Source organism: Anolis carolinensis, chromosome 4 (genome assembly GCF_035594765.1).
Source record: "Anolis carolinensis isolate JA03-04 chromosome 4, rAnoCar3.1.pri, whole genome shotgun sequence".
In the NCBI taxonomy this organism is placed as follows: domain Eukaryota; kingdom Metazoa; phylum Chordata; class Lepidosauria; order Squamata; family Dactyloidae; genus Anolis; species Anolis carolinensis.
In genome coordinates this window covers 107701217-107715017 of record NC_085844.1, presented here as the reverse complement: position 1 = coordinate 107715017, position 13801 = coordinate 107701217, and the positions used below count along the sequence as shown (strand labels likewise).

General features: G+C 39.1%; 1 protein-coding gene across 6 annotated transcripts in view; it reads left to right on the top strand.

Moving 5' to 3' along the window:
- The window catches only part of cdh10 (cadherin 10), a 150589-nt gene that overhangs the window by 118685 nt on the left and 18103 nt on the right, over nt 1-13801 (top strand). For 5 of the 6 annotated variants that reach the window (XM_062977614.1, XM_008114204.3, XM_062977616.1 and 2 more), the window contains one exon: nt 2297-2550. In XM_062977614.1, the coding sequence (XP_062833684.1) occupies nt 2297-2550 (254 nt within the window). Of the gene's footprint in view, nt 1-2296; nt 2555-13801 lie in introns of those variants that run through there. The other variant, XM_062977617.1, reaches the window with a different exon arrangement.

The window sequence follows — 13801 nt, the reverse complement described above, 5'->3', positions numbered from 1 at the left end:
CACACAGAGGGCATTTTGATCCCTTTGAGCCCACCAACTTTTAAAACATTTGGATCTTCCCCAGAGTACTAATAGTTATTAATAATATTGTTGTTATTATTATTAACACCCATTGGTACACATGAAATGTAATTGAGGAGGCACTCCTCTCCCAGACTCAGCTTAGAGTCCCAAAGTAGCTTTCGTTATTTACATATATATATATACATATATATATATATATATATATATATATATATATATATATATATACATACACACACACACACACACACACACACGAGGGCTATCCAGAAAGTACATTATGTTTGGAATTAAAAAAGAACAAAGTATAGGATAAACAACTTACCATATGCAGTTGAAAGCCACACTGAAATAGTACATTTCAACATAGTCCTCATTCATGAAATACCTGAGAAGAAAAATAATATCTTCCCTTTAGATTTGCTTAATGGTTGTGTATAATGTTTCTCGACAGACATTATTTTAAAATCCTTTTTTTTTCAGACTCCAACTTGCCAAATTTTCCTAATCATGTTGGTTGAAGAGTTTCAGAGATATAGTCCAAAAATAACATTTCCAAACTCCTGATCTCTCAAATTACATATGCGAGAGGCTTTTAGGGAGTATCAACTTTATCTGATTAAAAATGTCCATTTGTTTGTGTGTGCGTTGGCTTTTTTCTTCAATAAAATAGTGAAAAACAGGTCAAACATTTTTTTTTAAAAAAATCAATGTCCTGATACCTTTCTACAATCCTGTGAAGTTTCACACCGTCCTCTTAAATGTTAGGTCTAAAAGAGTAATGCCTGCCTATCGAAGAAGCTAAAATAACACACTCTATAAGGTAAATCCATCCTGCTGTACTATATTTGAGGAAATATATGTTCCTTTGGATGTTATTGGAAAACACCTTTTATTATCTAAGACTAGTGGCTGTGCTGGATCAAGCTGATTGGAATTCTACTGCAAAATATTTGGAGGTCCGCACATTTCCCACCCTTATGCTATACCATATGTGGCATTTATATTATGCTGTTTTCTTCCATTACACAAGATGCAGATTTGGATTTCCACAGGCTGATGTGAAGATAATTTTGCATCTATTTATCATTGTTTCTGTATCACTGCTCAACTGATGCAATGTGTATGCAATTCCCAAAGGCACTATACTCATTAGTGTGTCTCATATTTATAATGCTGTTGCTATTATCAGAACAAATGTTAATAAATGAATGTTGCATATAATTGTATTTTGGAAGTTTGTGAACTCATGAAGGTGACATGACAGGAGCTGTATGTAGAGCTTGAAAGTTAACTGCAGTAAGTTATTTGACTGATTATCCACTTTCAGGGATTATCCCACTGCTAAATCCATTATACCACTCCTGGGGTGGGGAGGGCTCTCCAGGTCTAAAAATGACAAACATATAGATATCATAATGATATCATTTTCCATGACCCCTCTGGATGCAGCTGTCCAGTCAGGGACAAACAATATCTGATGGAGAAATAGTTGCATTATAATATCTCACCCCAGAAAGTCCCAGATCTGAAGACCAGCCATGTGAGACATAAAGTTCTCCTTGAAAGATTAAAATGGAAGAGAGGGGAGTCTCAGGGTAATGTCGGAAGTGAATATTTGTTGCCAATATACTGTGACTTCAGAGAAAATAGATTTAAACACCAAGACAGTCCGACATTCTTTGTGAGTACTAATTTCAGATTAAAGTTTAAGGGAAAATAATTTCAAAAATGGCCCCAGAATATATTTTAGGCCATTTTAATATATCTCTGTTATATAGTGCATGCTAATGAAGTTTTGCTCTAGTGTCAAACAAGCTGCATCTCTTCTCAGCCTGCTCATTCCTTAGAAATTGTTAATTAGCTAGCACTTTTCATCTGTTATCAGAGATAAATCAAATAATAAAATCTCTTGTCAACCCCAATCCCCAAGCATTCTAAAATAATTCCAAACTTTTGATCTTTTCATTTTTGAAAGAAATTGCTGACAAAATGTCACATGTTTTTGTTGCTGAAAAAAAATCTAAGAGTATTTTAGGACAATGGACCAAGGTGTTTTTTTTCTGCTGCAGTACAACACAAGCTATACATAATATGTGCATAACATTTAACAAGGTTATAATATGCCATTCTATTTAATAAATGATTTACTTGAATAATAAATGTTTTAAATACAAGGCAAACGGTGTTGCTCCTTTTGACATTTAGTCAAAAGGAACATTAGTAGATATTTTCATTATTAATTGTATTTTCCCACTATGTTTTCTTGTAGCCACTGGATTATGAAAATCGAAGGCTATATACTTTGAAGGTAGAGGCAGAGAATCTTTATGTTGATCCACGTTTTTATTACCTTGGACCATTTAAAGATGCAACAACTATCAAAATATCTGTAGAAGATGTTGATGAGCCTCCCATATTCAGCAGATCCTCATACCTTTTTGAGATACATGAAGATATTGAAGTGGGCACAATAATAGGCACTGTGATGGCCCGGGATCCAGATTCGGCAGCAGGCCCTATCAGGTAAATATTTAAATCATTAAAAATGAATACAAATGCAATACAGTTAACAATCCATTTGCATTATATATATAAAGTTAGTGTTGAATGCACTTTTGTTATCAGATATGACATTAGAGAAGAAATTTGATTTGAGTACATATGTTTGTGAGGGATCTCGAGAACTTTCTTAGTCTTAGGAAAAAAATGATGCAACAAACTATGACCATCCAAATTCACTAAACAGGAAATTTCACTGAACACATAAAATCAAGATATATACAATAGTTGCATTGGAACATTATGGTAGAAAGTCATAAATTGTAAACATTATATGCAAATAAGAAAGTTGCTTGAGGATGTTGTCTCGTTCTGTAACTCCTAGGTACGTATAATTCCAGGCCTCTTCAAGAGTTTTTCTTTTCTGTGACACATTACTGCAATTGATAATAAATGATGTAGCAGAAGGTATACAGCAGGGATGCATTGATTGATTGATGCATTCCAATCCATGTTCTGATAAGGCCAGCATCCCCTCAAAGCCAATGGTAGAATAGGGTCCCTAAACAAATTCTACCTAGATTATCTCTCAATTGGCAATCAAATCCAGTCCCCATAGGAAAGGCAAAGCTAGTGGAAGACGGGCTGCCAAGTGCTACATAGTGCAGAAAAAATAAAGAAAATCTAAATGTGCAAGCATGATCCATCTTCTCCCAGATTAACTAGGAAAACTGCCCAAGCAGGTTAGCTACAAATTAATTCTATAGTCCATTCCCAGCCTTTGGACCTTATCACGTTGGGTTTTACTCTTTTTCTGAGACACTTTGAATGCAATTCTTAATAAGTTCTATCACATGATCTTAAATCCATTTGAACCTGCTTGAACCCATTTGTAAAATGTCACAGAGATGCAGTAATCACACATCTATATAAATAAAAATGTAATGTGTGTTTTATTATGGAGTAAACAACAAAACCACTGAACCAAATCACACCAAATTTGGCTACAAAAAACGTAGTCATCTAAAATATGACTTTCAATTTAAAAAAAAACCAAGAAAAATGAAGTCCAAATTAGAGGACAAGAAAGAACTGTTTTTTTTCCCTTGCTGCCAGTTAGAAGGGTAGACTCCGCCCACTTCATCTCCTAGCAACCCCCTTGGCCAAGGGACATCCAGGGTTCAGTTAGGCCTCTTCTACATTGCCTATAAAAGACAGATTGTCTGATTTGAACTGGATTATATGGTAGCGTAGACTCAAGGCCCTTCCACACACCTATATAACCCAGAATGCCAAAGCACATAATTTACAGGATCTTCTTTGAACTGGATTATCTTGAGTCCATACTGTCATATAATCCAGTTCACTGTGGATTTTATTCAGCCATGTAGAAGGGGCCTCACATAATCCAGTTCTAAGCAGATAATATCAGATTATAAATATAATATATAATAATTGTTGTGTTATAATAATACAGAACAATGTAATCTCTAAAATCAGGACAGTAAATAAAGAGAAACGCTCTGAAAACAGGGGAATTCCAGAAAGGAAACAACTAGGGCTAGCTAACACCTCCCTACAAAGGATTCCCCCAGGCAGGAAGCAGCCAGGCTTTGAAGCTGCAAGGCAATATAATGCTAATCAAGGTGACTAATTGCAGCATTCATACTTGCTGCACTGAGACTATTCATTGCTATTCAACCTGGCAAAAGAATTCCACAAGGTAGAAAGTGGCCAGGCTTGCAAGCAGCAAGGCTATTCAGTGCTATTCAACCTGGCCAACCAAGATTTCCCCAGGCTTTGAAGCCATGAGGCTATTCCATCCCATTCAACCTGCCCAAGGAAGGATGTCCCTATATAGAAAGTGGCCAGGCTTTGAAGCAACGAGGCTATTCAGTCCAATTCAAATTGGCCTAAATACCATTCCCCTAGAACGCAAGTACCCAGCCTTCCAAGCAGCAAGCCTATTCCATTGTATTCCAGCTCACCAAACAAGGATTCACATAAGAAGAAAACAGCCAGGCTTTGAGGCTGCAAGGCTATTCACTGCTATTCCACTTGGTCAACAAATGATTCCCATAAGCCACAGCAATGCATGGCCGGGCACAGCTTGTATAATTCTAATTCTGCCTTTCAGTTCTGAGGTGCTGTTTTACATGTGATGATAAAATGAATATGCATTTCATCAGCTAAAAATTCATGAGAATGGTAGTTCGAGGCTTCCAGGCTATCTCACTGCTCAATATTAGATTTTTTGAAAAAGTAATGTAGGGAGACATTCTGATGGACTGGGAATAGCCAGCCCTCTGTGGTGTGATGGGTCAATGCACAATATTTTCTAAATGCAAGAATTGAGTTAGATGGAGTCAGTATACATCTCTTCTGAATACAGCATGCATCCAGTCCTAAAAAATTATGGGATGCATTCTGGTAGAAACTGCGTATAACCCATATTTCCTCAGTCTCAAATGCAATTCAAAGATATCTTATAAATACAGTGATACCTTGACTTAAGAATTTAATATGTCCCATGACTATATTCTTAAGTCAAAACATTCTTTTTTTAAAGCAAATTTTGCCATTCTTCATATTGGACTCCTCCCAGAACATTCAGAGGAAGCAATCACATGGAGGTGGAGATTCTACCTTGCAGGAAAAGGAGCAAGAGCTCCTCCAGCCAGGAATCCAGTCCAGGTTTTGTTTGTTTCTTCATTCTTGTTAGAGCTGGCCTCTTTAGCACTGTTTGTAGGTCAAAATGGCATATGAATGTCAAAATGTCATGCTAGGCTGAGTGAGGATTTATAAGTTAAAACTTACTTATGTTGGAATATTTGTATGTAGAGGTTCTACTGTATTACTAATAATGATTAACTCTTTCCCACCACTGAATAGCTATCAATGTTTGACCATGAGGAATATAAAACCTGTCAGCCTGTTCCAACCCATTACAAATGGGGAGATACTACTAGTATTTGTACGCCTGGCCTAAAAATTGCAAAGACAAGGAGGACATATTACCTATGGCCCATTATGCCATTTTTTTTTCTTTTTGAGAAAAAGAATGAACTAGCAAGATTCAAAATCCCAGATTCTGCGGATCAATAAGAATGAATTCAGTTAAAAGAAGCAAAACTTAGCCAGTGATTTCAGCCAGTGATTTCAACAAGAGGAGTCCAGAAGTGAGCTATGACTAAGAGAAGTGCCCACATCATAAAAGAATTAAATCACATTTTCCTCCAAAGTCATGTTTTTTTTATCAGTACCATTTTCCTTCTAACCAACAGCAGGGCCATATGTGGAGATTGAAATAACTTTGTCTGGAACATATATAGCCAATAGTTTAATCAGTAATCTTAATGCACTTAAATGTACTTATTAATGAAGATCATTATAGGTGCTAGCTACAGGATGTGGCTCAGGGAGACCTTTTCAGGTAACCCTTCTAGATATTTGGTCAACAAAATCATTGTGCTTCAATTTTAGGACATACATATGAGCATCTTGAGAGAGGTATTCTACAGTGTAATTCCATCATGCTTACAAGGTAAAGGTTTTTTTTGAGGATGTAACGTCAAGGTCCCAAGTTCAAACCCCGGGATTGGCGTGAGCAGCCACTGTTAGCTCCAGCTTCTGCCAACCTAGCAGTTCGAAAACATGCCATTGTGAGTAGATCCATAGGTACCGCTCCGGCGGGAAAGTAATGGCGCTCCATGCAGTCATGCTGGCCACATGACCTTGGAGGTGTCTACGGAAAACGCTGGTTCTTCAGCTTAGAAATAGAGATGAGCACCAACCCCCAGAGTCAGACATGACTGGACTTAGCATCAGCGAAAACCTTTTTTAACGTCATAAAATGTGTTCCATAGTACCCATAAAATATCTTAGCTCTCCATTGTTGTTTTTATAGGACAAGATGCTGAAATGAATTTTGGTATGTGAAGGAACATTTAGGTACTATTAGAGCATTAAGGAATAGTTGGTTGACAAATGTTTGTTCATTTCTATTGTTTTCTGTGGGTCTCCAGATACATGCTGTTTTTCTTGCCTATCCCATATGCTATTTTCCTCTTCAACTGTTGATATGAAAATTATATAACCAAGAACTAATAGGATAATATATGGCTTCTTTATTATGGTCTTATTTGACATAAACCAATTCTGAACAAAAAAATCTGAAGGTTAATTGGCTCTACAAAGGCTTGAAGTTCCATAATAGCATAATCTCACCTCCCATCACATTCTGTTGTTCATATTATGTGACAGTCAGGCCAATGATAATTATCTTGTTAATGTCTGCCCAGGCAGTCTGGATATTCCGCAGAATGCCAAAAGGTATTTTAAGAACAGTTAAAGAAAGACATCAATGTGTGGCAGAAAATAAAGATGAAAGGTTCCTGGCAGAAGAATTGAATAAGTTTGAATCTGATATCATTTAAAAGATCCATCTCTTCACATATTCAATTTCTCTTAGGAAGAATAGGAAGAGAAAATGAATGGTACTTCATGTTTCGTATCTAGAATTTAAAGATATTTTAGTAACATCTATATGTCACCCAATGGCACAAGGGCTTTGAATACCTTTTGGGGAAAATTAGAACATAGATAGATATTTCATGATTTGAGGGGAAGGTCATGAGGATTAATCATGAAAAGTGGCAAGATTACTCCCCAACATCTATCTTGGTGATAAAGCTTCAGTGGAGACACCTCTTTTCCCCCATGATAACTCTCTCAGGGGTAAATTTACTTTCCTAGCAGTATATTTCTCTCACTTCCTGTTGTCTTGCCCCCTTCTAAACTATGAGTTGTTTCTAAGACAGATGTTTGTTACTCAGGGACTGCCTGTATGGGATATTAAAATAGTGTAGGGCAGCAACAGAGACAGATGCTGGGCATGCATTTTTAGGTTCCTCCACCTTTGGCTCCTCAGAATTGGGTGAGAATGAAAAACTTGAACCTGGCAACTGGAGCTTGGCACCATCTTTGATTCTATCTTACACTATTTGCATTAATAAGGGACTTTCAAATAAGGGGAAAGACAGGAGAGAGACAAGGCTGTGATGCAAGGCTGCAGAAAGTCAGAAGGATCTGTGAAATGTTGGGATGTGTGAAGTCACAGCAAGTCACTTCTTGGCTTGAATTCACACATCCCACTTCACAGATCCTTGTGTCTCCACAGCCTTGCTTCTCAGTGCAGCCATTCCAGCCTTATTAATACAATATTGTATGTATTATGCTTCTTGTGTTGTGCAAGGAACTGTGGATTATGTTGTGTACACTACTGTATTTTGATCCTGTGGATGTGAAAGGAGCATTGTACATAACAAAGTCACCTTTGCTGGCCTGACCCTCTGAACTAGACAGAAATGCCATTCACCTGTTTTACAGTGACCAATAAAATAAGCTTACTTCTCCCCATGCAACTGATGCCCAAAGTGGAGGAAGTTATTGTGGCGATAGAGCAAGCATGGGCAGAGGTGGTTTAACCACCAGGCCAACTAGGCACTTGCCTGTGGCGCTATCTTATAAGGGGCACCGTTGAGGGTGTGTGCACATGCATGTGTGCATGCATGTTGAGGTGAACGCGGGAGCACCTCAACAATGCCCCCTACAAGATGGTCCCACCTTCCGGCCAGCCTGGGCCTTCAGGGCGGCGTGCGCAATCTCAACCTGCTTCAACCAGTGGAAGAAAGCTTCCTTCCACCAGTTGCAGCAGCTGGAAAGCACTCTCGCTGCCCAGAAGGAGGGCCCACGCCAGTGTGCGCACTCTACAGGAGGCTGCCACGGGCTCACCCGCAGCCATCGCTGCAGCCGCTCCAACTGCCTCTGCCGCCGCCACCGCCACCTACTCCTCAGAGGTGCAGTATTGCAACAATTGGTTTTGAGGGGCGCCAAAATTCGTGAGGAGCGCAAAAATTCTCTTTGCCTACTCTTGAAAATTGCCTAGGGACGGCTCTGAGCATGGGCAAACTTTCTAACTTGGGGGCGGCATGGCAGGCTGGAGCGTGGTGGTTGTGCTGGGAAGGAGGGCCTTTTCCCCAAGCTCCCTCCTTGCCCTTTTCTCCCCTTCATCTTCTCTTTCAGAGGCAGAAAGTGAAGGAAAGACGGGAAATGTTTGGGTGTCAAAAGGGTTGCCCTTGGTCAGGATAAAATATTGAACAGGGGAAAAAGAGTGTATCTTGCCTACTTCTAATATAGAATCCAAGAGCTGGAAGAGACCCCCAAGGACCATCCAGCCCAACCCCCTGCCATGCAAGAAGACACAATCAAAGCACTCCCAAAGGACAGCCTCTGTGGAAAAGCCTCCAGAGGAGACTGCATCGCACTCCTAGGCAGCCTATGCCACTCTTCAAGACATTATTTCTCAACTTTTCAGTTGAATCTCTTTCCCTGCCATTTGAATCCATTGCTCCCTTGTGTCTTGGTCTCTAGAGCAGCAGAAAGTCAGTTTTCCCTCTCTTTCCTCCTCAATGGGACATCCTTTAAAATCTTGCAACTTGGTTCTCATGTTCGCTCTCTACCTTCTCTTCTCCCAGCTAAATATCCCCAGGAAGGAAAAAGAGAAGGTAGGGTGGATGGGTGGAAGGAAATAGGGGGAGGGAGGGAGGGAGGGAGGGAGGGAAGAGAGAAGGAAGGAAAGACAAAAGGGAAGGAAGGAAGGAGAAAGAGGAAGAGAGGGAAGGGTAAAAGTGTCGAAGGGAATGGAGGGAGGGAGGAAAGAGGGAGGGAGGGAGGAAAGAAGGAAAGAAGGAAGGAAGGAAGGAAGGATGAAAGGGAGGAAGGGAGGAAGGGAAGAAGAAAGAGGAAGGCAAGGAAGGGAGGGAGGGAAGGAGGAAGGAAGGAGAAGCAAGAAAAGACAAAAGAGAGAGAGAGAAGGAAAAAAGGATGAAATGGTGTAAGGGAAGGATAGAACGAAGGAAGGAAGGAAGGAAGGGAGGAAAAAGAAGGAGAGAGGGAAGGAGGTAGGAAAGAGGGAAGGAAGGATGTAGGAAAGGGTGGAAGGGAAGGGGGGAGACAGGGAAGGAAAGAGAGAAAGAAAGAAGGATAGGATGGTCTGAAAGAGGAGGGCCTGAGAAAATAGCCTAAGGGGCCACATCCAGCCCCCATACCTGGATTTGTCCATGCCTGCGATAGAGTCACAAACAGCAATCATGCGTACAGAACAGTTAGAGATGAATTAATATAGGCAACTGTTCAGTATTCATGATCATTACATAGTCACACTTGTGACACTATGGATACATATTTAACTCCCTATCCACCTATTTTAGATGACATCAGCTGCATGGAAAAAATGAAGCCCATACAGCTAGCAATTGGAACATAGAAATCCATTTTGTCAGTAATCAGCACATGTAAATGGCAATGTAGAGGACATTCAAACCAGGAGAATTTACCAAATTAAGTATACTTTACCAGGCATTAGCTACATGGCAAGATTCATTATTATTCTCAATTACGCACCTGATATAAAATATTGACCACGGTTATTTTTTAAAAAATAAAATCAAAATACATAATGGAGAAGAAAATATAAGAGAAATTATCAGAAGGGAATGATTTATTTATTTATGTGATGACCCCAAAATGTGTGACATAATATTCCGTCTTTCATTTCTCTCATGGTTGGGAACTTCCAGGACCTCTTGCACTTCAGTTTAAGGCAAAAGGCACAGGCTTGAAGAGTAAGAAGAGGGAATGGAAATGAAACTAAAATATGCTCAGGACCTTGATCACTTCACAATAAACTAAAAAAAAATCAATTAAAATAATTTTAAAATAATTCTAAACCACTTGAAAATCAAGCAGAAAAATATTAAGCTTCTTAATAAAAATTAAAGATCTTTTATAAATGTTTTCTGATACATCTGTAGCTCCATCCACTACCCACCCTCAAAACTATATCTCTGAAAGTGAGGAAGTAAATTATTACCATCTGCATTAAAGGCAATAACACTAGATGTGGGGCATTGTGGAGGACACATTGTTATATGCAGGTTGACATAAATGCAATAGATAGAGTAGGCCATTGGTGGTATCTGATGGAGTTTAGTTCCAGGACACCCTGTAGATATCAAAATCCATAGCTGTTCACCTCCCGTTTCATTCAGACTAAATGGTACTCCCTTCTACAAAATGGTAAGAGTTTCTATTTTTAATAATAATAATAATAATAATAATAATAATAATAATAATAATAATACATTTTTATATATTTTCAAACCATGAGTGGGTGAATCTGTGGATACAGAATCCATGAAAAGGAAAAGCTGAAAATTTCAACAAAAATGAAGAAAAGAATAACCTTTAGAAAAGAATGAAGGTGCACTGCTACAAAACAAGTGTAGCTTTAGATAAAGGGTACAATGATCCCACTGTGTCCCAGAAAATTCCACCCCGCAACAAAAAAAAACTATTTAGCTTCCAAATTTGTAGAGTAAGTGAGATATTGAACATTGTTCACAACTTCTACACACACCCACTCTCATGTCTTCACATACCACCTTCACGATTTCTCTATACACAAATGTAGCGGAAAATTTGAAGAGAGTATTTGCATAAAGCTCTAATCAAAACATGGATATCAATTCCACTACACTTCTAAAAAAACCTGAATACAAATTAGTTTTCTTGGTATTTTGTGCAATGAAGTGGAGGTGAAGAATAAGCTAAAAGTATTGATAATATTGAAAGAATAGAGTCAGTCCTGTCTGCCATTTATTCAATATACAGTGATATTATCTGGGTCTGAAGCAGGAGCAGCAGGGTTACATTACACCTTCCTAATTAAATCCTTTTTGCCCTACAGAGATAATAAGGCTAATAAAGTTAAATGACTGCGTTTATCTAGGTTCAGCTTGGAGGGAAGCGAAAGTTGCCTTTTGTCTATTAAAGCACAGGAGTTGCTTATTGCAGTTCTGTCTGAGCTGTCTTTTTTTTTAGTGTGAAAAGACACTTGATGTAGCACAACTATTTATATATAAAGGAAAGCAGAGATTAAATAGAACTTCTCTGCAATGATGATTATATACATTTATTCTACCATAAGCCTTTCAAACACAAGCATACATACAGATTTTCCATGTCAGCAGAAGATGTCAGGAGTACTTTACCAAAATTGACACATTTCACAGCTGACTGATTTTGTACAGGAAGGAAGCACACGAAAAGCTTTCTGAGTGGAACTATAACTCCATGGTTTTCAGACAACTGGAAATTCTGCATGAGGCTCACTTATTAGAAAGTGAGTGCTCTAACAGCTTGGAAAGCAAAAAAGTTCTCCTCTGAAGTCACATATATTTCCTTGAATGAAGTGAAAAGTGAGCAAATGCCAGTCTGTTATGGCAGGAAGTTTGTTATGGGTACATCTCGGTGAAATTAATGCAGTTTGACACAACTTTAACTGTCGTGGCTCAGTGCTATGGAATCCAATGGAATATGGCTGGAAATAATAGTTACAATAATACTATCATCACCATCACCATTTCTAGGCATAGAAGGGAGAGAAGGCTGGGAGGGGCAACAGATTTCCTCTGTTGTAATATTTCAGCCATACCATTTGTCAGCTTTTCCAGACATAAGGTCATGCAGGAGGAAAGCCATTAGAAATATTGCAGTTATTCCATCACTTCCTCTTTAATAGATGGGCTGATAAAAAGAAGAAGGAACTACATCTGGAGTATAAAGTGATGGAAAGCTCTCATAAAATTCAGTGAATGGAGTGGGACAGCAGCATGATAAGCACATTTTCTCCAACTCTCCCTATATGGCAGGGGAAATCCTGATTAATCCTCTGTTGTTCCACTATATCAAGTGGTTCTAAGATGTTTTAGTTTTTCACTTCATCTCCCACTTTCCCCTTTCTTCCTCAGCTCATTTCAATTGCTACAACCTGAATTTAGCACTCTCAGCTTTTGCCTGTCTCACCCTCCTCCTGCCATAATGCCTAGAGGACAACCTGAGCATCAGGGGAGGAGGATTGGGGCAGTTGCCACGTGTCTTGCCTTTCTCCCAGCATAAGGATGGAGTGAGCAGCCCTGTACTTATGCTGGGAGAACAACCTGAGGGTGACTGCTGCCCTGCTCTTTCCTGGCTCTCTTTTATCCAGCATGTGCTCGGCACGCCTCCCTCCTGGCCAGACCCGCAATGTGGCCCCAAGGCAAAAAAGTTTGCCCATGCCTGGTTTAAAGTCTTGCTTGGCTGTAGAAATCATGCCTGGAACCTGTTTGAAGCCAGGAAGGTGAATACATTTACAATGGAATGTGGCCTCACATCACTTTGCAGGGTTTATTTTTCATTTTGTTCAGAGATGTGCTTTAGTACTCTAGGGGCATATGGGGTGAAAAAAGGGGGGTGAGTGATAATTAAGAGTGAAAATAATCAGCTACCCCTCCCAGGGAGATAATAAGCCCCCTGATCTTCAGATATGCCCTTGGGATGTTTTTGACAGTCCCCATTCTGGATTTTTTTACTGCATTTCTGTGGGTGTCTACACTCTGCAGAGCCTATTTTGCCCTGGAACTGACATCTGCTGCAGCATATTATTTGAATGAACTGGGACCTTCTAGAGATTTTAAAAAATGTGTTGTATGTCCTTAGATGTGAGCTACAGGATACATTGCTCACATGCATCTTGTGGCCACCATAGCCTTGAGTCATCTTTGAAATGCATTACATTGTCAGTGTAGAAGGACCTTGAGATGCTGACTTGAGAAGTACACAGTTGTATTGTACAAAAATATTAACATTATGTTGCTGCTGATTATTGCTTTGTTTACTACTGTTGTTAATGTTGATACTGTGAGTTTTAAAAGCCCATGACATAATAAGGCAGAGTACAAAATAGTAGCAGATCTTCTCACAAGGTTATAGTCTAAAACGGTGGTTCTCAACCTGTGGGTACCAAGGTGTTTTGGCCTACAACTCCCAGAAATCCCAGCCAGTTTACCAGCTATTAGGATTTCTGGGAGTTGAAGGCCAAAACATCTGGGGACAGACAGGTTGAGAACTACTCATCTAGAAGCATGAGAGTAGACTTGAATAAATTAAGAGAGTAGTCACAAGAAGACTAGCACTGAGAGAAGGACAAGAATATTTTTTTTAATTTTGAACACAGAAAAAAAGAATGCCAGTATGAACACATTTTCAATAATCCATATGATAAACAAAAAATGTGAAGAGCCAACAGGATATCACAGTGGAAGGTGCAGTAGTTTCTTTATTACTTTCCCCATTATGAGTAAAATTTTACAATTTCAAAAAAGGCAAATATAGT